The 26903-nt window shown below is 36.9% G+C and overlaps 1 protein-coding gene across 2 annotated transcripts in view; it reads right to left on the reverse strand.

Moving 5' to 3' along the window:
- Positions 1-26903, reverse strand: part of TUBGCP3_1 (Gamma-tubulin complex component 3) — a 38268-nt gene that overhangs the window by 4057 nt on the left and 7308 nt on the right. For both annotated transcript variants that reach the window (XM_051215150.1, XM_035729639.2), the window contains 8 exons: positions 22463-22663; positions 20108-20662; positions 18285-18387; positions 12016-12143; positions 11150-11214; positions 9277-9422; positions 6765-7054; positions 244-495 (listed from right to left, as the gene is read on the reverse strand). In XM_051215150.1, the coding sequence (XP_051068334.1) occupies positions 244-495; positions 6765-7054; positions 9277-9422; positions 11150-11214; positions 12016-12143; positions 18285-18387; positions 20108-20557 (1434 nt within the window). In that variant the 5' untranslated portion in view covers positions 20558-20662; positions 22463-22663. The remainder of the gene's footprint in view (positions 1-243; positions 496-6764; positions 7055-9276; positions 9423-11149; positions 11215-12015; positions 12144-18284; positions 18388-20107; positions 20663-22462; positions 22664-26903) is intronic.

Genomic DNA, 26903 nt, shown 5'->3' on the forward strand with positions numbered 1-26903 from the left:
ATATTAGCTATGTATTTATACGGTTTTATAACCATAGCTAAGATGGGATATACGATTTTTTAAGGTCGATGCTTTTCGACTCCCTCCATTTGCTGCAGGAACCAAAACGGCGTTACGACTTTGTGCTCGGACAATAAATTTAGGGTTCAACTATGTTGAATTATTAATTGTTCTCTAGTAAAATGGTTAACAACTAATATAAGCACTAGTGCATAAAAATTAATACAAATTATTCAAACTAACTTCAGATGCATATTTTTCACGTATACCATTCTCATGCATGGCAGTTATATTAAAATCTTGATGTAACTGAGCATAATCTAAGATTGAATTAAATATCGCTCGTAACTGACCAAGAAGTTGACGTGACTCAGCATCTAATAGACATCTTGTAAATACATTTGATAAGAACGCTTGATGGGCTTTAATAACGTCACTTAAATCTTGAGCGGAATGTACTTGTTTGACAAGATTTTCCCATGCACATTCTAAAACCTTAATTATGTTCATTAAAACAAATATACAGTGTAATCGGTGTATATATATATATATATATATATATATATAAAATACAAATGTATAACATTAAAATAGCCAAGTGGTTTATGTTGTATTGTGGATTGGCGTTTTAGTAATTAAAGAAATTGACTTTCAACCAAAAAGGTTAGAGTTTTGAACCCTGTTTCAGTCAGTCAGTCAGTAACAACGTGGAACTTCGTACGTACGTACATCAGTTCGAGTTGCCATATCACACCAGCACAGAGATGCAGTTGTCGATTCAAATCCCATAGTGATAGACGTAATAAGAGTATAAGCAGTAATCGGGAAGATTAGTGTTTGGAGATGTTATTTAAAGAGTATAATACAGTGAAATAAATTTGGAAAGAGGAAAAAAAGAGACAAGGAGGAATAAGGAGATCAAAATTTGGGAGAACACAAAGAGTGGATGCACCTGCGCCATTGCAAACGATTTTCAGCCATGTCAATCAGGGTCTCTAACCATCGGTTGCTATCATCTCGCGGTCCCCAACCAGGTAGTCTACACCTACCAACATGACTCAGTCCACTTGTCAGTGACTTCATGGACTTGTGCCATGTTTTGGTTTGGCCGTCCCTAGCTTTCTTCCAAACTACTCCTATACCACTGAACATCGCACGTCGAGGCAGTCGGTAGTTGGGCATACGTAACACATGACCCATCCATCTCAACTGATGAAGTTTCACTACTTCATCAATTGATTTGCCATCCTTACCTAGTACCCGTTTCCTAACAACTGTGTTACTTACTCGATGGTCCCATGATATACGAGCAATGTTTCGAAGACACCTATGATCAAATACTAGTAGCCTACGGATATCCTCTACTCTTACCGGCCATGTTTCACTGCCATAAAGTAGGAAGGAACGAACTGCTGCGCAGTAAACACGTCCTTTGGTTGATAGACGGATATTTCGCCTACGCCATAAATGACGCAAGTTGGCAAAAGCTAGTCGAGCCTTCTGTATCCGTGCTGAGATTTCGTCACACACCAGACCACAAGGGCTGATGAGACTTTCAAGATAAGTGAAGCGGTCGACACACTCAACTACTTCACTCCCTATCACTAGTTCGGGTGTCGATGTAACCCAATCCTGAAGCAACATTTTGCATTTCGAGGGAGAGAATCGCATCCCGAACATGCTTGCACTGTTGCTTAGAGTGGTCAGAAGACTCTGCATTTTGCCAGCGTCTTCACCAAATAAAACTATGTCATCTGCATATTCCAAGTCAACAAGTGAATCTCCTGGTAGAAGTTCAACCCCTGGAAATTTAGATGAGGAGAGTGTTATCTCTAAAAGTACGTCGACCACAAAGTTGAACAAGAATGGGGAGAGTGGACAGCCCTGACGAACACCACTTGAGGTAATCAATTCTGATGACAGTTCGCCATAAGCTCTCACTCTACCAGTTGTGTTCGAGTAGAGAGCCTTTATAAGGTTAATGTACTTCTTTGGTACTCCTTTCAGTGACAAACACTGCCATAGAACCTCACGATCAACAGAGTCGAATGCCGCCTTAAGGTCGAGAAATACTACCATTGTGGGGCGTCTGAATGTGTGTCTGTGTTCTAGAACCTGACGTAGTGTGAATATCTGGTCTATACAACCACGTCCAGGTCGAAAACCAGCCTGATTTTCTCTAGTCTGCTCTTCACGAGCTTTAGTTAGGCGTCGAAGTATTATTGAAGCTAATATTTTAGACACTATATTAGTCAAACTCATTCCTCTGTGATTGTCACAAGAGGACTTTTGTCCTTTCTTATAGACTGGCACAATCAGTGATTGAGACCAGTCAGATGGGATTACGTCCAGTTTCCAGATTCTACCTAAGACCTCGGTTAATCTCATTGCTAATACTGGACCACCATCCTTAAAAATCTCAGGAGTAAGCCTGTCAGGGCCTGCTGCTCTCCCTCGTTTCAGATTTCCTATGGCTTTTTCAACTTCGTAAAGGGACGGAGGACCTACATTAACTTGCCATTCAGGTTGACTAGAGATCGTGGGAAACCGAAGTGTGGCTGAAGGCCAGTTGAACTGATCCCTAAAGTGTTCTGCCCATCGATCCAATCTCCTGGATTGAGAATGAATAATATGTCCATCATTCTCTGAGATTGTTTCGCTAACGGTCGGGTTCCTAATTCCGGTTTCCTTAACGAGTCTGAACAATTGTCTGCTATTACCTATTGCCGCTGCCTTTTCCATCTCTCTTGCTTTCGCCACCCACCACTGTTCGCGATCATTGCGTAGGCTTCTTGTCAGCTTGCGCTTAAGCTGACTCCGCTCTTCATTATGTTCAGAGCCAGGTGGAATGAGTTTCCGAGCATCTATCAGTGAGATAGATGCTGCTGAGATCCAGTGTTGCTCCCTAACCTTCTGGTTTACCTTACTAGCAGATATCACTGCTGTTTCCACAGCTTTTCGGATATCATTCCATGCTGCCTCGGGGTGGGCATCACATACATGGCTGCCTAACTATTTTCCTAGTTGTTCCTGAAATATACTCTCAGCTTGACTATCATTAAGTAGGCCCCTAAGAGGTTTCCTTGCAGCGTCTTTCCTACGTCCAGTAAGACGCAAGCAAATACGCGCTCGCACTAGAGCATGATCTGAATCTAGGCATGTGCTCCAGAATGGGCGACAGTCTTCTATCGAGCCCCTCCATCGGTGGCTGATAGCGATGTGATCTATTTGGGTCCAACGTTGGGACGAATTAGGGGTCTCCATGTTAAAAGATGTTTTTCCTTATGTTTAAAGTTAGTATCTGCAAGGAACAGGCGGTTATCTGAGCATAGCTGCAACAGACGGTCGCCATTATCTGTTCTTTGAGCCACGACACCATAAGATCCACCTAGGTGTCTTTCCCTATCGCTTAGTTTACCTACTTGAGCATTAAAGTCACCGGCCACTATTACTACATCCGAGCGCTTAGCTTTTCGGAGAAGGTCCGAAAGCTTTCTGTAAAACTCATCTTTTACATCATCTGAGCTGCAGTCAGTGGGAGAATAGGCAGAGACGACGAAGAGGCAACGACGAGTGTCCCTATCTTTCCGGATTCTTACTGTTCCGTTCAGCGCACAAACGACTGTCTACTGGGATCCACTCTAAGAGAGCTAGTTCTGCCCTAGGACTCAATGCTATACCTACGCCGGCGAGGCAACGGGAAGCAGAATCAGGGCTTCCAGATACACGAAGCGTAAATCGAGTCGGTTCTTTATTTTGGTATGGTGAGGTCAAATGAATGACGCTACTTGGATCCTGTATGCGCGTTTCGGAGACGCAGCACACATCGATGGCGCGAGATTCTAAAGTTTTAGCTAAGGAAGCCTGCTGTCCTATTTGGCAAAGTGTTCGGACGTTAAAAGCTCCTACGTGTAGTTTAGAGCGTGGTTTCAGGAGACCAGGAATGGCGTTCCACGTACTCGAATCGTTTGCCCTAGCGGTGCGAGGTGATAAAGAGACGTGGGGAGGGTTAGTCGAGGAGATAAGAGAGGTATTAGAAGGTGTAGGAAAGATTTGAATGTGACCACCTTGGTCTCTTGTGCTGTCACGGGTATGAGGGCTGATATCACTTCCCGGCTGCCCACACCGTGGAAGGGTATTTCTTGAGGAACCTGAAAAAGAAGTTGGATTAATTTTGGCCTTAACGACCTGGGAGCGTGACCGCAGAGCCCAAGGGACAACTGCTTGAGGCCGGTCGCGCACGGCCTTTTCGTGGGAGGTTTTTGACGTGCTAGCTCTGTTCTTCAAAGGGCCTTACCGCCGGAGATGGAAATCTGTGAGGTAAGGTGAGGTGTGACATTTTTAGGGTCGACCTTTTCTAACCCCCTTCTTCCTTGTGAGAAGGCAGCAACGCTGCAGATGCTGGTTGTCCGAGGGAAACACCTTACTGCTATCACACCTCTCTACAGTCAGCAGTACGACTTCGCCCTTAGACCTTGAGTTGCTGCTTTTGGTCTTACCGTTCTCCAATCGACCTGCCTGGCATGGTAGAACCTACAGGAACATATGTTCCAGCCAATATAGCTCGGTTGGGTCATCACGATAGGCAAGCCCGACCACCGCATCAAGGTAGCAGCTTCGATCGGGAGTCAGTCAGTCAGTAACAACGTGGAACTTCGTACGTACGTACATCAGTTCGAGTTGCCATATCACACCAGCACAGAGATGCAGTTGTCGATTCAAATCCCATAGTGATAGACGTAATAAGAGTATAAGCAGTAATCGGGAAGATTAGTGTTTGGAGATGTTATTTAAAGAGTATAATACAGTGAAGTAAATCTGGGAAGAGAAAAAAAAGAGACAAGGAGGAATAAGGAGATCAAAATTTGGGAGAACACAAAGAGTGGATGCACCTGCGCCATTGCAAACGATTTCCAGCCATGTCATTCAGGGTCTCTAACCATCGGCTGCTACCATCTCGCGGTCCCCAACCAGATAGTCTACACCTACCAACATGACTCAGTCCACTTGTCAGTGACTTCATGGACTTGTGCCATGTTTTGGTTTGGCCGTCCCTAGCTTTCTTCCAAACTACTCCTATACCACTGAACATCGCACGTCGAGGCAGTCGGTAGTTGGGCATACATAACAAGTGTCCCAGCCATCTCAACTGATGAAGTTTCACTACTTTGGTTTGGAAAGTCACTACGTAATACCATTATCCATGATATAATATATGAATGACAGTAGAGTAAATAAATATGTAATTGATGAGTTACAATACGATAAAAGGCATATCACTCAATTGACTTTTTTTGATTTACTATTTTCATATGTCTTGATGCAATCTAACTGCCTTCACATAATGATGAATGAAAACAACGACTTAATGTATAAGCACGGCTGTTATATAAAGTAGAAAATTCATATGAACTAAGTATCATTCTACTAATTAGATTAATGTGTAATGCAAATTATTTGCTAAATACAGATTTACGCATTTTGGGAATTGAATCAAAACCGTAAATACACTATCCTGGTTAATAAATATCACTCGGCTACCTAAAGTATATGAAACAAAATTTGCACGTCCCATCTAATGCTAGGAAAATGAGCGTTTTAACACAAAAAACCATCGCTGCACTAATATATATACGTATCAGCCAAGTTCAATCAGGTTAAATAAAGAAAGTCTTCAATGGGTTTTGGATCATTGTCATTTATATATAACAACAGATTTTAACTAGCATGTCGCTTGAAGATATACAGAAGACTATGAGGTATCGTGATTAAGGAACAACTCAGTGAATTGGAACAATGATCTGTATACTTAGAATGCAGATATTCAGAAACAAACGTTTTGCTCCACAACTTCGATTTCACTGAGCATATCATCACATGTCTAAATGAAGAGCAGACGGACTATGGATGCGTATATGTATATTCACTGACCAAAGAGAATATGCCCCAGTGTGACATGCAGCTGATCGACATACTAAATACAAATTATTCAAGGTGTTATAGTTCGATTCGTTTTAATGAATAACACTGAGAAGCTGGATATAATTTTCGCTAGTGAGTTATGTAATTACATTTCGACAAATCACTGATATACCGGAATTCAAGCTAAGCTTAACAGTCAGTGTTAAACTAATTAGCAAATGAGTGATCGACAAAACTTATATTCTTCAGTCGGTTATAAAAACTAATCACGTTTATTTCTACATCTAACGTTTTAAAAATAACCCTTTCAGTTTACTAGAAAAGGAAACCTAGTCTAATGGCTTGTGGATTTATTTTACATTTCACTTCATGCACGGGAACCATCGCAAATAATTCACTTTTATGAGAAGTTATCAATAAGAGACATAGTTTAGTAAAGATCACCACTAGAACTCCAGTGAACTAGGTACTGACGAGCACATGATTATCTTAACTTTAGAGAGTTCATGAGGAGTTTTGAATGTTATAGTTTTTATCACAGACTGACCTTAACTAGACAGTCACTGGAAACCAGAAATATAAACCAATGGGTGCGGATTCAGTAGTCTAAAAACTATGTTCAACACGAAACCCAAAAGTGTACTATTTGACCTCTAATAGTGTTATGAATGCCAGCTGCTACGTTCCATACTAAGGCTAAATAGCTATCCATTGCTTTTAGTTTTTTAATGGATCTCTAATTGAGATCACTACACAGTGATGTAAAATAATACAATTCAATAATCTACACAAACCTCTCATCGTAGTAAAATATACATGTAACATGATATGAATGAACTCACTTCAAAATTAATATAATATTGTAGCTGTTGAATAAAATGTCGTATTTCTGCACCGAATAATTGTAATAAATGTAATACTAATGATAAATCAATTTGTAGACCATAACCTAAACGTGTTGCACATAATTGTTGTTTCCATAAATTGCTTAATGTAAATTCCATACGTTTAGCACGCCAAAGAAAATTAAATGAAAATAAATACATAAAACGACAATTATCAGTAAATATTGTAGCCAATGGACCATCGACATGATAATCCAACGAAAATATATCCCATCCAGTATCTTGACCTATTTCAAACAAATAAAAATGATTGTAATACATTGAGACAAAATCAGTATGAGCAAAAAGAGATGTTGATTTTTTTAACGAACGCGATAAATCTATGTGTAATTTACGCTCTATGGGACATTCGTTAACAATGGCGTAAAAGAGATTTCTATCTATAAACTCAAGAACGAGTATATTGTGTTCTAGTTCGTTTCATCCTACTTTATGAAAAACAAATGTGGCCTTCGAAAAAACTTGGAAGCCACTAGTATTTGATCAGAGATGTCTCTCTCTGGAGTTTAAAGTGATAAGCATTGTGATTGAGTCTACGTGAGAACATCAACATTTGGAAACATATACACATAGCTAAGGATTTAAATAAGAAGTAGCAGGTGACCAAGATATCCTTGTCACCCATCATTAAAAATTTAATGTTTACTAACTTATTGCGACAAAAGAACTCATTTAATTCCCGTTACTGAAATTATTTCATCAACAAAGTGTTGATATAAGTGTCCAAATACAAATTGCTTCATTAAATCAACCAGTCACATTCAATGTAGAAACGGAAAAGTATGTTTATAGGTTCAAGCTGTCATATTACATTAGCACACCAAGATAAAAAAATTTCAGAAAAAACCTCAAAGTATTAGGAATAGTAGTAAAAAAGATTAGGTATAGAAAACAGGACAAAAGGCATAAGGACATTTTGGTACTCAAGTTCTAAAGTAAGACAAGGAGTGAATGTACTTCCGTAATCGCAAACAATCCTGAGCAATTTCATCTAAAGTCTTCCATCATTGATTACGATGATCACACAGACCCCAACCTGGTATCATACACCAATTAACGTGGCTTACTTCAATTGTAAATGATTCTATGGACTGGTACCAAGTTTAATCAAGACGTTATGGTCCAATTCATTTCAATGAATAACACTAACAGGGTGGTTATACTTTTTTCTAGTGAATTAGACATTGCATTTTGACCTAGCTTGCTTTCAACCTACCCCTCCGTACACCAGACAATATTGCCCGTTTAGGTAGGCGAGGTTTGGGAATACGTAATACATATCTCGACTAACTCAGTTGGTGAAGATGTACTACCTTATTAGTCAACTTCTGATATTTACCTAGTATCCTATGCTTAATCTCAGCATTGTTCTACTTGGTGGTCCCGAAATACACGAGCAATGCTGCAATGGCACCTATACTTGAACACTAGTAACCTACGGATATCCTCTACTTTTAATCACTATGTTTCACATCGATAAAGTAGAACGAAACAAACTGTTGCAAAGTAAACTTGTCTTTGGTTGGTAAGCCGATATCTCGCCTACGCCTAATGTTCACTAAACTAGCTAATGAACTTTCATAAGCATCGCGTGTAAAAGTGACCAATTAGACAGTCAGACTATTGAAAGCACCACCGCTAGACACCACTACCACTAATAAATAATAATCAAAAGAAATTAGTAACAGGCTAATAACGATTATGTATACTTTCGTAATATAAATTCACAGTCGAGACTAGTTCAGTCAGTCAGTTAGAGATAATTCAGGGCCAATAACGGATATGTATTGGTCGAAGTTGTCACACACTTCATATCAACAGATCAGAAGAAGAAATTATCAAGATGGTAGCCAAAAGAAGGTAACTGATAAAGTTTGACTTTTAATCTCCATGTTAGATACTAATTGATGTGTTTTGTATTATCGAAAAATTGTAAAGGAAATTTTATCCTGATGGTGATAGACAATAGATTACAATTTATTTCAATTTAGTTAGGTGCAGAGATAGAAGCTGCTATGTTGTAGATTGTTGGACGTACTCCGACAAGGAAAATAACAAATAAAAGTACTTTGATGTATAGAATGGACTACAAACAAAGTGACCGAACACAATCAACTTATGAAATCGTTAGCGTTCGGGTTCCGGTAAACTAGAAAACTATTAATCAATTGTTTGATATCATAAAAGTCCAATGAAATGACTTGGAAGAAGTAACAAAAAAGTAGTGAATAAAGCAGGCGTTAAGCCACTAGGTCGTAGGTTCGAGCCCGACTCCGCCTCGTTCTACTTGAGCAGCCGGGTAGTAATGTTTGCCATCAAGCTTACACTGTGGCCCAAAGTCAGTTACACAAATGTATAGCTGGTAAAGTTAATAATAATAAACGAATAAAATTACAACAAAGGATATCTGGATATATAGACATGAAGAACTTTGTTTAAACTAACTAACCTGTTGATATATCCAGTAAACGAACATCTAAGCGTTGAAGAATTTCCGGTTGCTCATATTGTGCATTAGTATCGCGTATAGCTGTCTCCAATATACCACTTAATCGACTAAGTAGTATTTGTGAACATGGTTTATTTAAATTTGAACTAAAAAACAGTTTGACAGAAAAAGGAAAAGTATGAAAGAGAAAACTATATATACAACGAACTTTTAAGGTGTATAAAAAGTAACGATTAATTGTGGAGAGAATGATAAACTTTGCAAGTTACATTTTCGGTAGATTAGTATTTACATTTTCATTGTGTTGATTTAAAACTTTTTGTGAGATTTGTACATACTTTAAATCATAAGCTTTCATGTGACTTATGAACCGCTGTCGTCTTGTCCTATTCCTAAATTGTTGTAAATAATTTATCAGCGTGTTATTCATATTTGTAGTGTAAATATCCCCTGGTTACGTAAATATTGCGATTGATTATTAACGATACGTTATGGTCCCGCAATTAATATAGAAAATCATGTTAGTTTTTTAAGTCATTATAAAGAGGATACATTGATTCCCTTTTCTCATCTTCTGATTGCGGATTGAAATAAAGTAAAGCAATTATTTGTGGGTCAATAAAAGAATTAACGACAACAGCAAAAGAAATACAAACAATCCTATATCTCAGAAGTAGGATTCACGAAATTTCGCTTGTGGATGGAAACTGTTTATAACCATACTCACTAACATTACAGAATTTATGTAGAGCCGGCTGAAGAATTATTTACGACTTCATTTCGACTCCGGAAGAGAGTCGCACTTCAGCTATATGGATGAATCCCTTTACAGAACATATTTTGGATTTCCCGTTTGGTGACGTGATGATAAACATGCAAATATTTATTAATCACCTTAAAACTATTTCCCATTGTAAGTATCCTAGTTTTAGGATCCACGAATTGTCATTTGTGGACGATGACTCTACATTAATACTCATATCTTCTAGGAATAAATAGTAGTTCCCAAAAGAGCAAATTTTTTTAATAAAGGGTATTAGTTTCCTTGCTTTGCAATCTGGAACATATTCGAAATCGCCATTTCAAGAAATCTGTCCCCAATCCCGAAAAATTGCCGTACTAGAGAAACAGAGTACTTATCCAGTCGATTTCTCTACTTTTTCCTTAGTAGTATTTCCTTGTTCTGATAGCTGATTCATCAACCTCAACAAATTTACCCGTTCTACTGTGTTAGTGCTATAGGTATCATAACTTCGGAACATACTTTGTGATAGTAATGATACTACTGAACCGCACTAACTATTGACATACCTATCCAGAACACTCTGTATTATTTTACTTTCCATTATCCAATGCAGAAATAAATGTACTAATTGTTTTAGATTCAACTTAAATCAATAAAAAGTGGACCAATTCTAATGAATTTGTTATTCCGGCATTTATGGCAACGAAATACTTTTTCATTTTCTGTCTCTGATTAGTCAGTACTATTTTCCTCTCCGCATTGGCAATTAAATATTTTTCTAAATAGTCTACAACTTTGTAAGCGATTTTTAACGTTTTCATCATAGAATTCATTTATCAGGATCTTTAATGGTATTTTTATCAAGTTATCATCTATGGGGGGTTGAAGTATAGACTAAAATCCAATATAATCCATCTTTAATGTGATCGTCAATATACTTTACTTCGGCCTACTTAACTTATCAGATTACTAAGTCGAAATATCAGTATTATTGTTTTAAGTACAATAGAGCAACATCATGTCAAAGACATTATTAATTTTAAATGAAAAACTAATAAGTGTAAATTTACAGTCTTGTTGTGTTAGTATAAAGAACAATAATACAGAATAATATTATCTAGAACTTACTCTAACAAATCCATGAGATGTTGAATAAAATCCCCTTGTCCTAAGAGTAAAAATTGTCTTGTAGCCTGGAAGATTCAATAATAATTATTATTATAACGAAGACAAATTAGATCATAGTACAAGCGAGTCATAATTAGTACATTAATTTACATTAAAATAACTCATTCACTAGGTACTTGGGTATAAGCTACACTCTAAGTGTGAGGCTAAACCATACTGTCCGGTTATTTAAACCGAAGTAGGTGAATCGGGTTTCGAACCTGAGATCAAGTACAATACATTTATTGTGTGAGTAACCTATGCTATATTTGTCTAATCTTCAATATTGATTGAAATGTATCGATCGGGTTGCAATGTGATGAAATTTCCAATATATTACATTTTTTGGTTTAATTCGTAACTGTTAGTATTGATATGATATACCGATAAGTTTGACCATATGATCAAATTGTTATTTACGTTAGCGTTCGATCTTTACCTCGTTAAGCTAGAGCAACTCATATGATTAACAATATTCACAAGTTTGTTCATCATATTCAACAAAAGATACTAATGATATAAACTCAACTTTAGTCCATATCCAATGATAAACAGTTGGATCCATACATATGTGAGAAAATTTAGTATTTACTACAAATCATAAGTCCAATAAAAATTTTGTATATTATACTGAGGTTCGTGGAAGATGTTTTTCTATAAAACGGTTGTCAATAATACTACAAGCAAGATGCAAATACCAGTAATTGAGAAAACTAAAGTCTTTAATAATTAACCCAATGTGCTCCATTAAATTTGGAATAATGATAATATAAACTAATCAATGTAGCATAACAACTGATGAATAAATGTTCGCAAATTATACTTACTCTTAAATGATCTAGAAAATGATAACGTCCTATTAATGTTTCTAATAAATGTTGACTAGTTTGTTTATATACAGTAGATATCATTTGATCAAATGATTGATCCAAATCTTGTTCAAACATGGATTCAACTATAATGGAAAAAGAAAATACATTTTAATAAATACACTTATTATTAATTCATTAGATTCGTGTAGTTGACTTTGAGTCACAGTCTAAATCTCAGGATCAATGACATTAATCAAGTACCCAAACGGATGTATGCAAAGTACCAATCAAAGCTGAAACTTCGTGACTGAGAGTGGAACCCCTTAACAACTGAGCCACCACTACAACTCAGGGAACATAGAGATTACATAAAAACTTAATTGTTGACAGGTTTTAAAGCAATCTGCAAAATATTCAGCTGTAAAAATCAAAGTTGAGTGAACTAGTGATTTAATGATATAGAGGTTACAGCACAAATGACTTCTATATTTACATTTGCTATTGCTAAATACGAAAATTCTTTCGATAAAATTCCGACAAGAATCATTCAACGAAACATCTGTCTTTTAAATTTAAAATAATGTATATGAAGCTGAAACCATTTATTTTTAGTAAATGATTTTCAAAAACATCTCGAGATTCTCTATAAATATCAAAGCATTGTACTATATGCCCACAAATGCCCTGGTACGATCGAGAGTAGGGAGAGTCAGCTCTCCCTCTTGAAATACTCACATACGGCTATGCGTATACAGCCACTGTCAGGGACGTCCTACAAACAGCTTTCTTGCGGTTTTTACGAAAATGAGAGGACGAAAAGTGAATGTCCGGCGCTTTAACTGGGTTGGTGGATACGGAGGATCCACCTAGAGGAGTTGGAAACCCCTGATTCCAAATCACTGGTGTACATGGGCTCCAGGATCCTGAGGGAACAAAAGACGTATGAAACTATTGTTGGTCACCGGCTACCATGGGACTGCATCTCCTTATGTTGCTCCGTTGCCTTGTGGATTGGATCTTTAGGTCAAAGGCTCCGGGTGTGGGCCCCTAAGAAACCACCTGTTTCGGTTTGGGCACGTTGACAGTATCATAGCCCACACACAAGTCAAGTGATAGTTACTACTGGAAAATTACCCTTGTTTCAACTCTCATTCAGATAAATCATATTCACAACCGTTTGATAACATTCGTTTTTATTTCTTTTATACTACGTCCCTTATGTATTCCCCTTTATTTTTATTTTGAGTATTTTATTTCTTAACTCATACAGCAGTCCGACTATGGTGAAAACCCAGTCCTATCTAAATGATCTCAAGTCACTGGCTGATCGAAAGCTGAATGCTAGAACGACTACGATATTGTAGTATTAGCTAAAGACTTGAATGCATAGGTCCGGCGTCTAGGTAAATAGGGACTTGCTGGTCGCAGATCAGATAACGGTGACTGTCTACTTCAACTCTTCACAGACCAAAGCTTGTTCCTGGTTAGCACTAACTACCGATACAGTTATCACCGATGTGCTAGCTGGCGTCCTCCCTCTGCATCTCAGATCTGGACTCAAATTGATCATATTGCGATCAGCTACCAATCCAAAAACTAACCGATAATATAGCTTTTTACTTGAGTAAGAAAAAATGTCGATTAACAAGATGATTTATAAAGTTAATAGAACACATATAAGCGAAGAATTGTGTATACAATGAAGTCATCAACAAAAAGTACGGCAGTATTTATATGTAAATGTGAAAGATATTATAAGCAAGGTACTTAGTGAGTGAATAAAAACAATGAAGAGGATCACAGCAAGTCATAATTATAGATTACTATTAAGGTAGGTAATAGGCATAGTAATAAATCTAAGAATAATAAACAGTATGATAACGTGACCAAATATATTGATATAGAAAGTAGGTCAATTGTTGAAAATGGTAAACTTTTTTAAATAATAACTATTAAGAATAATACGTGAATAGTCAGCTTGAGTACGCAAATGTTAAGAAAACAAGCAAACAAAGGGTAGAAAGGATTAATAGTATCATCTGTTCAAAGAAACGAACAGAGATATTACAAACGTTTTGTAGAACATGGGAAGTAGGATTACTAGTCTAGATTCCTTCGGCTTCTGATATGCGTAACACGAGAATGGACTGAACTTGAAAATTGTGACGGCATTTAATAAACTACTCTGAGTCTTTTAGTCCTATTTACTATTTGACCACTATAGACTAAATATGATAGGATGGATCTGAGGATTAATTATTTCTGGCTTTCCAAACTACAAAGGGCGATGCTCGTTAATTCATTAGCAAAATTGTTTAGTCATATGTAAGATGAAGCAGCTGAATCGATAGTCAAAAAATAGATGTGGCAAAACTAAGTAATTTATCTTTTATACGATGAAAATATTTCTGGACCAGTACGAAAGTGAACTGTTTGCATATATACTGACTAACCATTATTCGATTAGAATCATTTATTTTAGTCATCAGATTTCAAGCTCGTATTATCATCTCGTTTAATAGCCAGTTTGTAACAAAAAGAATTTATGGTCTAAATCCCGTTTCACTTACTTCGGGTGAGATTATTTGCAAGGTTTTCAACATCCAATAAGTGTGACATACTTAGCACTTTCGGTTATTGTTCCATTAAATAAACAGGTAAGTGGTGTGTACTAGAGTGTAATTTTCATTGAACGATTAATTCGAGACCATAGCTTTTAGTATAACTGTTTCCCATGATTGGGTTACATTGTACATGCTCATAGAAAATAGTTTTATATAGCTTCAAACCCTACTTCAGGCCTAGTAGTTGGATCACTAATATTGCCTCTAACCAACAGGTCGCAAGTCCGAACGATGCTCCATCTAATTTACTTCAGGTAGCTCCACATACACAAAAAGTATGTGGCTCAAAAGTGAGTAAGTAAACCCACGTATTCAGCACATGAGTTGCATACATTTTGGTGCATGAAAAGAGTATGATTTTCCCAATACCCAAATGTATAAATGGAGGTAAAAGGATGATTTACTGAGAAACCAATCAGGTCTAAGACAGTAACTACTAGTTTTTTTGAGCAATATCAGAACTTGATGACGGATAGCTTATATCTGAATTAAAAAATACCAATATTCACTTACTAAGATGCTTAAAATCGATAAAAATGAGAATAAAGATATGGAACTATGATTTTTGAATTTTCAAAGGTAACCAAAAGGTTTTTAATGTTTAAAATTAAATCGCCGACTACATAAGTATTCATTAATATAACCACAAAGTATTCTCAAAAACTATTCCTAACAATTACTCCTAGCCTGGAATTTCAAGCACAACTTCTAACTTCAACTCCTAAGTCTAATCTTGCTTGGGTTACTACGCGACGAATAATTCATTTACATCACATGCATTCTGATTGGCTAAAAAGTCGGCTTTACTTTCTCATGGTCACTGTAAGAGTCACGAAATGTCGCTAGTAAAGCATAGTCACGCCCAAATATGTATACATAATTACCAACGTGCAACCGTTTTTATATCACATCTTGTAAATTTTGTAAATATGCATATTTTGAGCATGAAACAAATGGAATTGACCAGCCAGAGTAAAGATAGCGATTGTTGAGTTACGCGCGGTTTTTAAAACGGATTTACGGATAGCTCACCACCGTGTATGAAGTACTTGACAAGATTTCTAATTTAGCTTATTTGGAAGGTTATGTGATTGTACATCATCAATAAAATGTTGGACTATCGGGAAGCCATTTATGTAGCTATGGTCCGGAGATGACATCTAAAGAAGGCATGGAGTTCAGAGATGAAATTGCTTCTGAGTACTAGGGTTACGAATATAAGGTTTAAGATACTTGTGGTGAAGTTTATGAATTGAATTACCTTGTCAGGTAAGTCACAGTAACATGGAAGTTAGTTAACACTAACTTAATAGAATATTAACCCCGTATGAAGATTTCCACAAAACACAATTACAACATATTTCTAATACATTCACTTCGGAATTAAAATAGTTTATTAAGGAAGAGTTTATCGAAAATTATTACTGAGTGAATCATTAGTTTTAGAGTAAATGCATTTTTGTTATGGAGTTATCAGTATATGACATAATGGAGCAAAAAACTTAAGTTTAATTTTATTATTTTACTGGATACATAAATGTTACAGGGGTTTTTTTACACAAAACATATACTACTGACAAACTAGTAGACGGAAGGAAGAGCAACAACTAGCTAACCTATTCAGGAACAGATGGATATGGGAGTGCCTAACAAACCTTCAAGCGAGATCCAAGTGACTGAACATGAGAAGAAATATACAACCGGGAGATTTAGTGTTAGTAAACAATATTGGCTCACCGAGAAATCAGTAGCCGAAAGCTATAGTTAGACAAGTCAATTATGGTTCAGATGGACAAGTCAGAACAGTTCGGCTGAAGACAACGATCGAAGAGATCAGACGGGATATACGAAATCTGACTGTCAGAAGAAGCCGATTATTTGAACGCGACAGTGGCGAAGCCTGAAAGTGGTGTCCGCTTGGGAGGAATGTTAGTTATTTCCATAACTAACCAATCAAATTGTTACTTAAACGCCCACCACGTCTACCTGGCCTGATGTTTCTGTAGAATCTCCCTGTTACATGTGACCTACCAATTGAAGGACATTATTATCCTATCATATCAGTGTGACTGCAACTAATATTTTTTTTATTCATTTCGGTCAGGCACGCAATACTGGTTAGTATGCTGTGCGTTTCACTTGATGACTAAGATTCCTTTCATTATTGTACCAATCGAATTGTTTCTTAACATTTCGAAACAGATAAAGTTTACAGCCAAGTTGTCCTTGTTCTGACTAGCTTTTACGTAGGCTCTGGGTCGTCAGTATCGCGTTTACAATTCTGGTAGAATATCTGTAGGACAAATTAAATCCTACACTCATTACATTCACATAATTATTAGATTTCTCTTGGAAGTAAGAGAGATAAAGTGGGCATCTAAGGCTTGAGATCAAGTTGATAAATGCACCAAGTTAAACAACGCAAGTCGGGAAACTATACTTTTAAACAAAAGATACATATGAAATCCAGGACCCCAAAGTAACAAGCCGTACACGAAACAACTGTAGTCACCTCCGATCAAATAAATGCATTTACCTACCTCGTTCCACCACCTTATAGTCCAAATCTTAAGATCATATAGTCAGGAATAATTGCTTAAGAAAAAACACATACTTCTGTTCGGACAATTTTGCAATCAATGCAGAAATTCTGATAAGTAAACTGGAAAAAATCGATAACCTGGTCAATGATCACTAAGATATGTTCTTTACTTGAACTCGATCCAATATTTCAGGCTTATCTGAAACTTGACGCTTACTCATATCATCCCAGTAATCTACATACCGGGCATTATTTGCTTACTCGAAGATTGATCATAGTAATTGGATCAACAAACAGTTTGTGACATAACCCCGTGAAACAATGAGATAGATGCGTTAGATTAGTATTCGTTTACTCCTGACAAACTTCTGTATAGAGCACTGAACACCAAACAACTCAAAAAGCTGAAATGTTATCCAAAAAGTTGATTCTAGTATAGTTTCCCACTGTTTTCTTCATTACCAGTGAAAAAAACACTGACCGGAAGAAATCTATCTTTATTGGGTTTCGATTAAAACGTTACCCCTTAATGTTCACCATTCATATCCTTTGTTATTACATAATGCCTTTTACTTTACATTTCATTACACTATTGTTACACTGTGTCACGTAGGGCGTTCTCAATTTCCTTTAATTTATTAGGTACTTTCTGTGACTGTGTATATAAACTGAAGTCCAGTTAGTGTAAATTAGAGCATAGGTTGATTACTTCAACTCTATACATATTTATTCATTTAGTCATATACACAAATGACAATAGGACTATATGCTAATCAAACTTAGAAATTTCCAATGCCATTAAAACATCAATTATTTCAAATCAATCCATGTACAACAGCATATATATATATACCACTTATCAAATTATACATGTAAGAAATGCTACTACAATCGATTTAAACAATGCAAATGCCTATTATTATCGTTACTATTGTTATTTTGGAATTACATCAGAATTTGATGTACATTATATCAGTCTAAATAATTGCTTAGAAATATGAAGATATTGTGCTGTACACGTGTGTGTGAGGATGTAAGGGTTTGGGCGTGTAAATTGATTTTAAGAATCAGTACAACAAAATGACAAAATAACTATATAACATTTGAACAAAACAAACCCTTTTTTAAACGTGTATGACGAATAGATTCACGATTTTTAATGCCTTGTTTTTCGCCACAAACATGAATTAAAAAGTTGATCGATTTACCAGTGACAAGAATCTAGGAACATGAATATAGGAGAAAAAAGAACAAAATAGTTGAAAATCCTTAACGATAAAAAAGTAAAATATTTATTTATATTACATCACAAACTGACTACCTAGAATATCATTAAAAACAACAGACTATTGGATTATACTTTGTACTAGTGTGGTATGCGCCTCTTATGTGAACAGATACAAGTAGTATGTAGCAGAAATGGGATGCTTACCAACAGCAGATTGAGATAAAGAGAACAGGAAAGAACGAGGTGTAATCGGAATAACAACAGAATTAGAAGGATGATGGAGTATGTAAAGGATAACTGAAGGAAGTTGCGCAAATGAGGTATTTAATGTATGATCTTCATATTTTACAAGGACATCATGTGATTTTGCACGAAACAAGAAATTGGTTTACCGTACCTGAGCTTTCATTCACTATACTAGAAGTGCACTACTACTCAGAAGGTGTGGATCCACAACCTCATCAAGGATAATTATTTTTTATTGGCAATAACATGGTACTTTTGGTGATTATTTACATGTTGAAAAAATCACTGGAAACCAAAATAACATAAAATTTAATGGATAGAAAAAAAGTCAGGTATTTTGAGTAGTGAATTATTTTACTATTGTTTATACCACTGATACTGTTACTACTTCTACTACTCTAACTGGCATTTGCATTGATAATCACATCTAGTTGCACTTATATGGTATGGCAATTTGAACCAATGCACATATCTGCCAGGCTTTAAGTTGCACATAACTGGCTGGCGGCGATTTACAAACTCATCAATTGGATTCTTTTGTCATACGCTTGAGGACAGTTATTATTACAATTTTTCATTATATTTTGTCCGCTTTGTGCTACCTTAATGTCTATCTACCAGATTACTTGCTGTTTTGCAGTTTTTATATTGGCCGCACAATGTGTGCTCTTTCCAAACGCTTATCTGAATACTATTTAGGTTGGTTGTCAAAATGTGCATGAAAACCACTCATTAGCTCGATTGTTGAACATCTAGTTTATTGTGGGCATTTACTTCCACCTGAGTTCTCATTTAAAATTATTCATAGATTGAGATAAGCTGGTTCGAAGAGAAGCCAAATAATAAACTTTTGGTGATTCGTCAGTTCGGGTCTGATTTGTATGCAGAAACAGTATATTCAATCCATTAGTTTACCATGATTAGTGCACCTCATCATATTTTATTAGTTATTCCTTGTTGTGATCATCTTTGCTTCTTCATCTTCCTAAACTATTCAAGTAAACAGCTGCCTCTCCAATCTCTGTTTTATATCTTATATATCTTTATTCGCTCATACTTTTATCTTTCTTACAATTATTAAACGGAAAATCTTTCATATCGCGTTTCTATATTATTTCATTATTATTCCCCTTTGACTATTGCGTAACAAAATTCTAATTGAATTTTAGTACCTACGTCTTCATCACTCTACTTTTATACCAATTGAGGAAAGGATATTTTACAAAAGGCGCCACTGAATAATTCATTGATTAAAAATTAACAATTTGAGCTAAGTTGTTTTTGTAGGAAACAGCGATAACATATGACTGCTTAAATCGAAATGAAGTGAAGGGTTTGGAGTTGCAACTCACTGATTAAGAATCAAGTACCTTTCAATTAATAAGCCATTACTGTACAGTTAAAAAGAAATTTTTAATAAAAAAATAAAATGTAAAATTCATGAAATTATATACATAATAAATATACCTTATTTGCTTGGCTTGAAGTGATAAATCTTGGAATCATATTATGCCGAAGATTATATTTATCATACCATAAACGATCCATTTTCACTGACGTATCTGATTCAACAAAGAATTCTTGATATGGATCGTCTAGATGACCATCATAAATCCATTGACTAATAAAATGTAACAAACTGGAAGCAATATTGGACATTAAATGTCGCATAATCAACGCTACTTCAGGATCGCCATGAAGTGTATAAGCAAACACTTCAGATGCTAATGCTCCACCACTTAAACCATGACAAACATCACATAAGCTGGCTAGAAATCGTAGTCTCAACCGAGGCTCTTGAGTCCATAAAACCAACCGAGTTAATGTCAACGGTTGGACAAAAGACAACGAAGAGGTTGACTGATGATCACTGGTACGATCGACATGAGAATCCAAGCCTCCAACATCACCATGCATAAAACTTGCAATATTTTCTAGTGATCTACCATAGTCTGTGCCTTGATCAGATTGATTAGTATGATGATCTCCGGAGAAATCATGTTTATCTTGATTCAGTTGTGACTGATAAACAATAAAAACATCAGACAAGAATGAAGAGAAAAACTCGATTCAAACTTTGATTGATTTTCAGACATAGTTGTTTACAGTATATAGAATAACACTATTTTGATATTGTATACTACTCAAATACAGTAGCAAATAATTATTAGTCTTTGGTTTAAGTTTCTACTATAGCTGCTACCTTGAGGAGGTAGTCAGGCTTCCAATCTTAATGACTTAAACGAGCGATATTGGCTAGAACATTTGTTTCTTTAGATTCTAACATTCCAGATAAGTCGGCTGGAGAACAATAAGAATAAAAGCAGTAACTTAAGGTCTGAGGGCGAAGTTGTATTACTGACCTAAGTGGGGTGTGACAGACAACCAACATCTGTATCGATGCCGGTTTCGTATGAAAAAAGTAAGGGTCAGTCCTACAAATGATGCACCTCACCTTACCCCAAGGGGTTTTTTCTTCGGCGGTAAAGCCTTTTTAAGTACGGAGCTAATTCATCAAACAATTTCCATGTTTTATCATGCTCACACAATTGTCGATTGGGCTCTCCGGTTGCGCTCTCAAGTAACAAAGACCACTACTAACACAACTTCTTTCTTAGATCCCTCAACAAGGAATATTCTTTAATGGTATGGGCAACTAGGAATTGGCAACTGCTCCCATACTTCTAAAGATACTTGAGATCATATTGTTCACCATGAGTTTAAGCTACACACATACAAAAGAGGCCGTAACCAAACGCTATGTCTAAAAATTATGTAAAAAGTCCTGGAATTTATGCTATAAACAAGTCTCATGTAGATTAAGTGCCTGAAAATCGATCCATTATTATACCTGTTTTCTAATAGAAAAAATTTAGAATGTATTAGATCATGAAAAAAAACCGAATGTTAAATCTTATCACAACTCACGTATAATTTCGAAATTTAAAAAAAAAATACTCTGGTTGTCAGTAAGTAACTAAAAACAATTGATTGCAAAGTTTATAACCGATAACATTTTATATTATGTAATTTCAACAATGGAAAAATGTTTCTCACTAATCTCATCCAGATATTAACTGGTGTATAATCTTAATTACTAGACATTATACAGCTATTTAATTTCATAATATGATTAGTAAAAGTATAAATAAGTAATATTTTTTGATAAACATCAGAAATTCTGTTTACGGTCTTCATACACAGTTACAGTGTTTCACAAAAAAAGTTAGAAAGTATAAATGTAATCCATCTGCATAAATCGAACTGGATGATTGTACATAGACAGGAAAATAAAGAAATAGTGATTGCATTTAGCTATTCTCTGGAACAATTCCAATTTACTTAGGCTCCTAGTAACAAGAAGTCTAGTGATATGTAAATTATCTTTGAAAAATACATTACACCAAATAAAATATCTACGAAACCGACTAGTACACTGAATGGATCATTATCAACAATTAGTCAAAATTATTCATTGCTTCGAGCTCTTTAATCATATCATGACTACCGAAAATCAACCCGTTCATCAGTGAAGTGGATCTCTAAAGATAATTTCAAAAAAAGAAACATTCAACTAAAAATAACACAGTTCGAAATAAATAATAGAACAATTTTATATCCATATTTAAAAGACTACAGTTTGGTATGAAAAAACAATTCTGGCAACATATTACAGAGTCTATTAGCGAATAATCATAAATGGAAGTTTAGTTAAATTCATAGGCAATAAGACCTCAAATATATTCAAACATATGAATCAATTAAATATGTCAGGAAGATTAACCACCAACTATATATAAATATATCTATAAATACACTTACTTCTAAAGTGGCGACTAGACGGTAATACTCAGTTAAGTGTTCATGTAAGCCAGAAGCAAAACTTTGTACAATAGTCCCAGCAGATCTATCATTTCGAGCACGACTTATAAATTGTTTAATTTTATTATGTAACCATCCGCATTCAGCTATCCTATGAATTGAATCTTGTTGACCGACAGCCACATTTGCAGTTGATACTAACTAGGGGAAAAAAACAATTTATAAAAATATATAAAACATTTTAACATGAAACCAAGATAGAAAAGAATAGATCTTGAATATGATAAATTGAAAATTATTTTATTCAAAACGTACAAAATACCATTTCAATAACTTAAAGATCTATCCCAAGACCAGGGATTACAAAACACTTAAATAAACAATAAAATTTTTATTAATTTATTCCTTATTTTTTTATTCCTATTGCAGGAGAAATACTCAAATAAAATCAATTTGCATTAAACATTAATTAAGACAGAACTCATAGAATAATGAATTCTGATCAACAAATTGAGTTGACCCAGAACAGATTAAATTGAAATCTATCTACACAAAAAATTGTATCTTAAATTATTAGAAGGGGTTTTGTGGAAATCATAGTAATTTCAATGGTTGAGATCATGATTTAGTTGATGCTAGACCACCATGGAAAACCTGGAAGCACTGGACGGTTGTCTCGTCCTATTGTGAGACTCCTCAGTAGTGCGCATCCACGATCTCGCCCCCCGCGAGATTCAAACCCAGTATATGTACGAAAAACCTTTTTTTTTATTTAACTTGATGTTTCAGTGATACATAACTTTAATTACGTAATTTGAATATTCGATAGCTAAACACATATCAATTGTCCAGCTTTTTTATATTCGTTTAGAGATAATAACCTAACGAAATATCATTTTCTGTAGGTATATACACAAGTAAATAATCATATCTAACTACAAATTTTTAAACTTCTAACATAACGTTTATATGGGTTAATTCATTTTCTCAAGATAATTCGATACTTAGGGAACAACTGTTTTTACAAATTGCACATTGTAGAATATGTTACTGCCAGAGAAAATATACAGAACGGTCTGACTGGTAGTTTATGAGAGAATTATGATGTTTATAAAAATAGACTCGATATAGATTTCGAAAACATAAACGATTTCACAATAAAAATAAATACACATCCTAAAGCCTTCCTCATCCTTTAAGGAATAATACTGAGAAAACAATAGAAAACTACAAAGGAAATAACATCGATAAATGCCGAACTACTCAATTTTATACACGAATATTAATTATTTAATTATATAATATACCCTTATAAGCCAGGGTAATTTTACATTGATTTTCAGGAGAACCAGACATCATTCAAACTTTCACGTGACAGCCCAAACAGTACAGCTCAATCCTGTTTAACAGGAGAGTCAGACATCGCCCAGGCTTAAAATTTGTAGCCCAAATAGTACGGCTCAATCGCGTTTCCAGGATAACCAGACAACATATAGGCTTTAACGATACAATCTGAATAACTTATTTACTAAGTGCGAACTTATACACAAGGATTTCAGTTATATGGTTTGTGAGAAGGCTACTGATAACGTCCGACTTCACAAATCAAGGTAGATAAGGCGAGATTCAAACCTGACTTGTAGACCCCAAATGCTCTGGTATGGCCAAGAGTGGGGTAGGCCCGCCCTCCCTCCCTCTTGAAATGCTCTCACACGGCCACGCGTATACAGCCTCTGCCAGGGAAGTCCTACTCACTGCCTTCTCGTACCACGGGTGTTGTTTACGAAAATGAGAGGACGAAAAGCGAATGTCTGGCGCTTTAACCGGATTCCAAACCAATGGTGCACATGGGCTCCAATATCCTGAGGGAACAAATGGCGTATGAACCAATCGCTGGTCATCGGCTACCATGGGACTGCATCTCCTCACGATTCTCCACTGCCTTGTGGATCAGACCTTCAGGTCAAATGCTCGGGGTGTGGCCCCCTAAGAAAATCACCTGCTTCGGTTCGGGCACCTGGGCAGTATCACAGCCCTCACACAAATCGAATGATTTATGTGGCGCATATCTACTTGGTGCCTCCTTGTACTAATGTTGGTCGCAGGACAGATAACGGGGACCGTCTACTGCAACTGTGCACAGACCACAACCTGTTTCTGACTAGCCCTAACTTTCGGCACAGTCATCGCCGATGTGCCACCTGGCGTCCTCCCTCTGCATCTCAAGCCTGGACTCAGATTGATCACATCAAGATCAGCTACCGCTGGCGTGGTTGTGTACAAGACTGCTGCTCCTTTTGGAGTACCTATTTGGACTCTGATCATGCCTTGGTCTGTGCCAATCTTACCTTACTTTTCAGTGGTCAACGAAGTGACCACCACCAAAGGATTGATGTTAGCAAGCTGGTTGCAACTTCTGTTGTTAGTAAGTATCGAACCGAGCTAGCTTCTAGGCTAGTTACCATCCCACCGAAAAGTATAGATGAGCATTGGTCGCAATTGCATAACGCCATGAAAATGGAGAGTAAAGTCAGTTGTGGGTTCGCGAAACGTCCCGCTTACAAGCACTGGGTTTCTTCAGGCTCCTTACAACTCATTGAAGCCTGCCGGTCTACTCCGGGTGACCGTGAGTTTGACTACAAACGAAGGCTGTTACGTAATGAAACCGGGCAAAGCTTGCGTAAGGACCTAGAAGACTGGTGGTCGGAGCGTGCTAATGAGCTGGAAGTAGCAGCTGCATCTGGTAACTACCGGACGGCTCAACTGGCCTGCTGCTCCGGCAACTTCCGTCAAACTGTTCTGCCCTCCATGGCCGGTGACGACTGATCCACCAATTGAGGCGGAAGTCCGCTAGGAACTCCAAATCTCGAAGCGCTGCAAATCACCGGGCCCAGATGACTTACCTCCGGTCCTTTTTAAAGATGGTGGTGACTTTCTGACTAAGGAACTGACGACGTTGTTCACAAAAGTCTGGGAACTAGAGAGTGTACCAACGTCATGGAATGAGTCGATAGTTGTTCCTATCTTTAAAAGGGTTCACGTCGTTCCTGTAACAACTGTCGAGGGATAAGTCTACTTACGATTGTGTCCAAGCTACTGGCTTCTGTCGTACTTCATAGGTTGTTCAAAACCCGAGAAAGATTGACTCACGAGGAGCAGGTTGGTTTTCGTTTCAGTTGAGGATGTATTGATCATATCTTCACCCTCCGCCAAATGTTAGAACACCGTCATACTTATCAAAGACCAAAAATCGTAGTGTTTCTTGACATTAAGGCTGCCTTCGATTCGTTGGACAGCACTGTTCTCTAGGATTGTCTATTGAAGAAGGGTGTGCCTGACAAGTTTGTTAACATCCTAAAAGCCCTATATAAAAACACCTCAGGCAGAGTGAGGGCATACAACCACCTCTCTCCATTGTTCCATTCGAGCAGTGGGGTTAGGCAGGGTTGCCCAATCTCACCATTCCTCTTCAACTTTGCCATCGATGACATTCTGGAAACAGCTCTGATGGATGTAAGTAATGGTGGTGTGGATCTGTTGCCTGGAGAAAGACTTCTCAACCTTGAGTATGCGGACGATATTGTCTTACTGTGCGATAATGCCCAAGGCATGCAATCCGCACTTAATCAGTTGGCAATCAGTGTCCGTACGTATGGTATGTGCTTTGCACCTTCGAAGTGCAAAGTACTTCTACAAGACTGGCAGGATTCTAATCCTATACTCACCCAGGATGGTGAGCAGATAGAAGTAGTCGAGAAGTTCGTGTATCTGGGTAGCTGCATAAGTGCTGGTGGTGGCGTGAGTGATGAGATCAATGCAAGTATAATGAAGGTCAGAGCGGCTTATGTCAATCTGAGCCACCTTTGGCGCCTTCGTGATGTTAGTCTGGCTGTATAAGGTCAGATCTACAACGCGTCGGTGAGAGCAGTTTTGCTCTATGCTTGTGAAACCTGGCCTCTCCGAGTTGAGGACGCTAGACGACTCTCTATGTTCGATCATCGCTGTCTTCGAAGGATTGCTGACATCCAGTGGCAACACCATGTTAGTAACGCAGAGGTTCGGCATCGTGTGTTCGGGTACAGAGACGATAATGCAATTGGTGTCACCATTTTGAAACATCGACTTCGGTGGCTTGGACATGTTCTACGAATTTCGTCCCAGAGAATTCCACGTCGTGCATTATTTGCCGAGGCTGGGACTGGTTGGAAGAAGCGGAGAGGTGGTCAGTGTATGACATGGTGTCGTGGCATGAAAGAAAGCTGCAAAGGACTGGGTTCTGTTGGTCCTTCACGACTCCCTGGTTGGGGTCCGAGAGATGATGGAACACAGTGACTAGAGACGTTATCCGATATGGCTCAGAATAGAAGCCAGTGGCGATCCTGCTGTAACCTTCTTTTACTTCCTTCATAAAATAGTGGTTGTATCTTCCTTAACTGAGAGA

The sequence above is a fragment of the Schistosoma haematobium genome, chromosome 2 (assembly GCF_000699445.3).
Source record: "Schistosoma haematobium chromosome 2, whole genome shotgun sequence".
Lineage (NCBI taxonomy): Eukaryota > Metazoa > Platyhelminthes > Trematoda > Strigeidida > Schistosomatidae > Schistosoma > Schistosoma haematobium.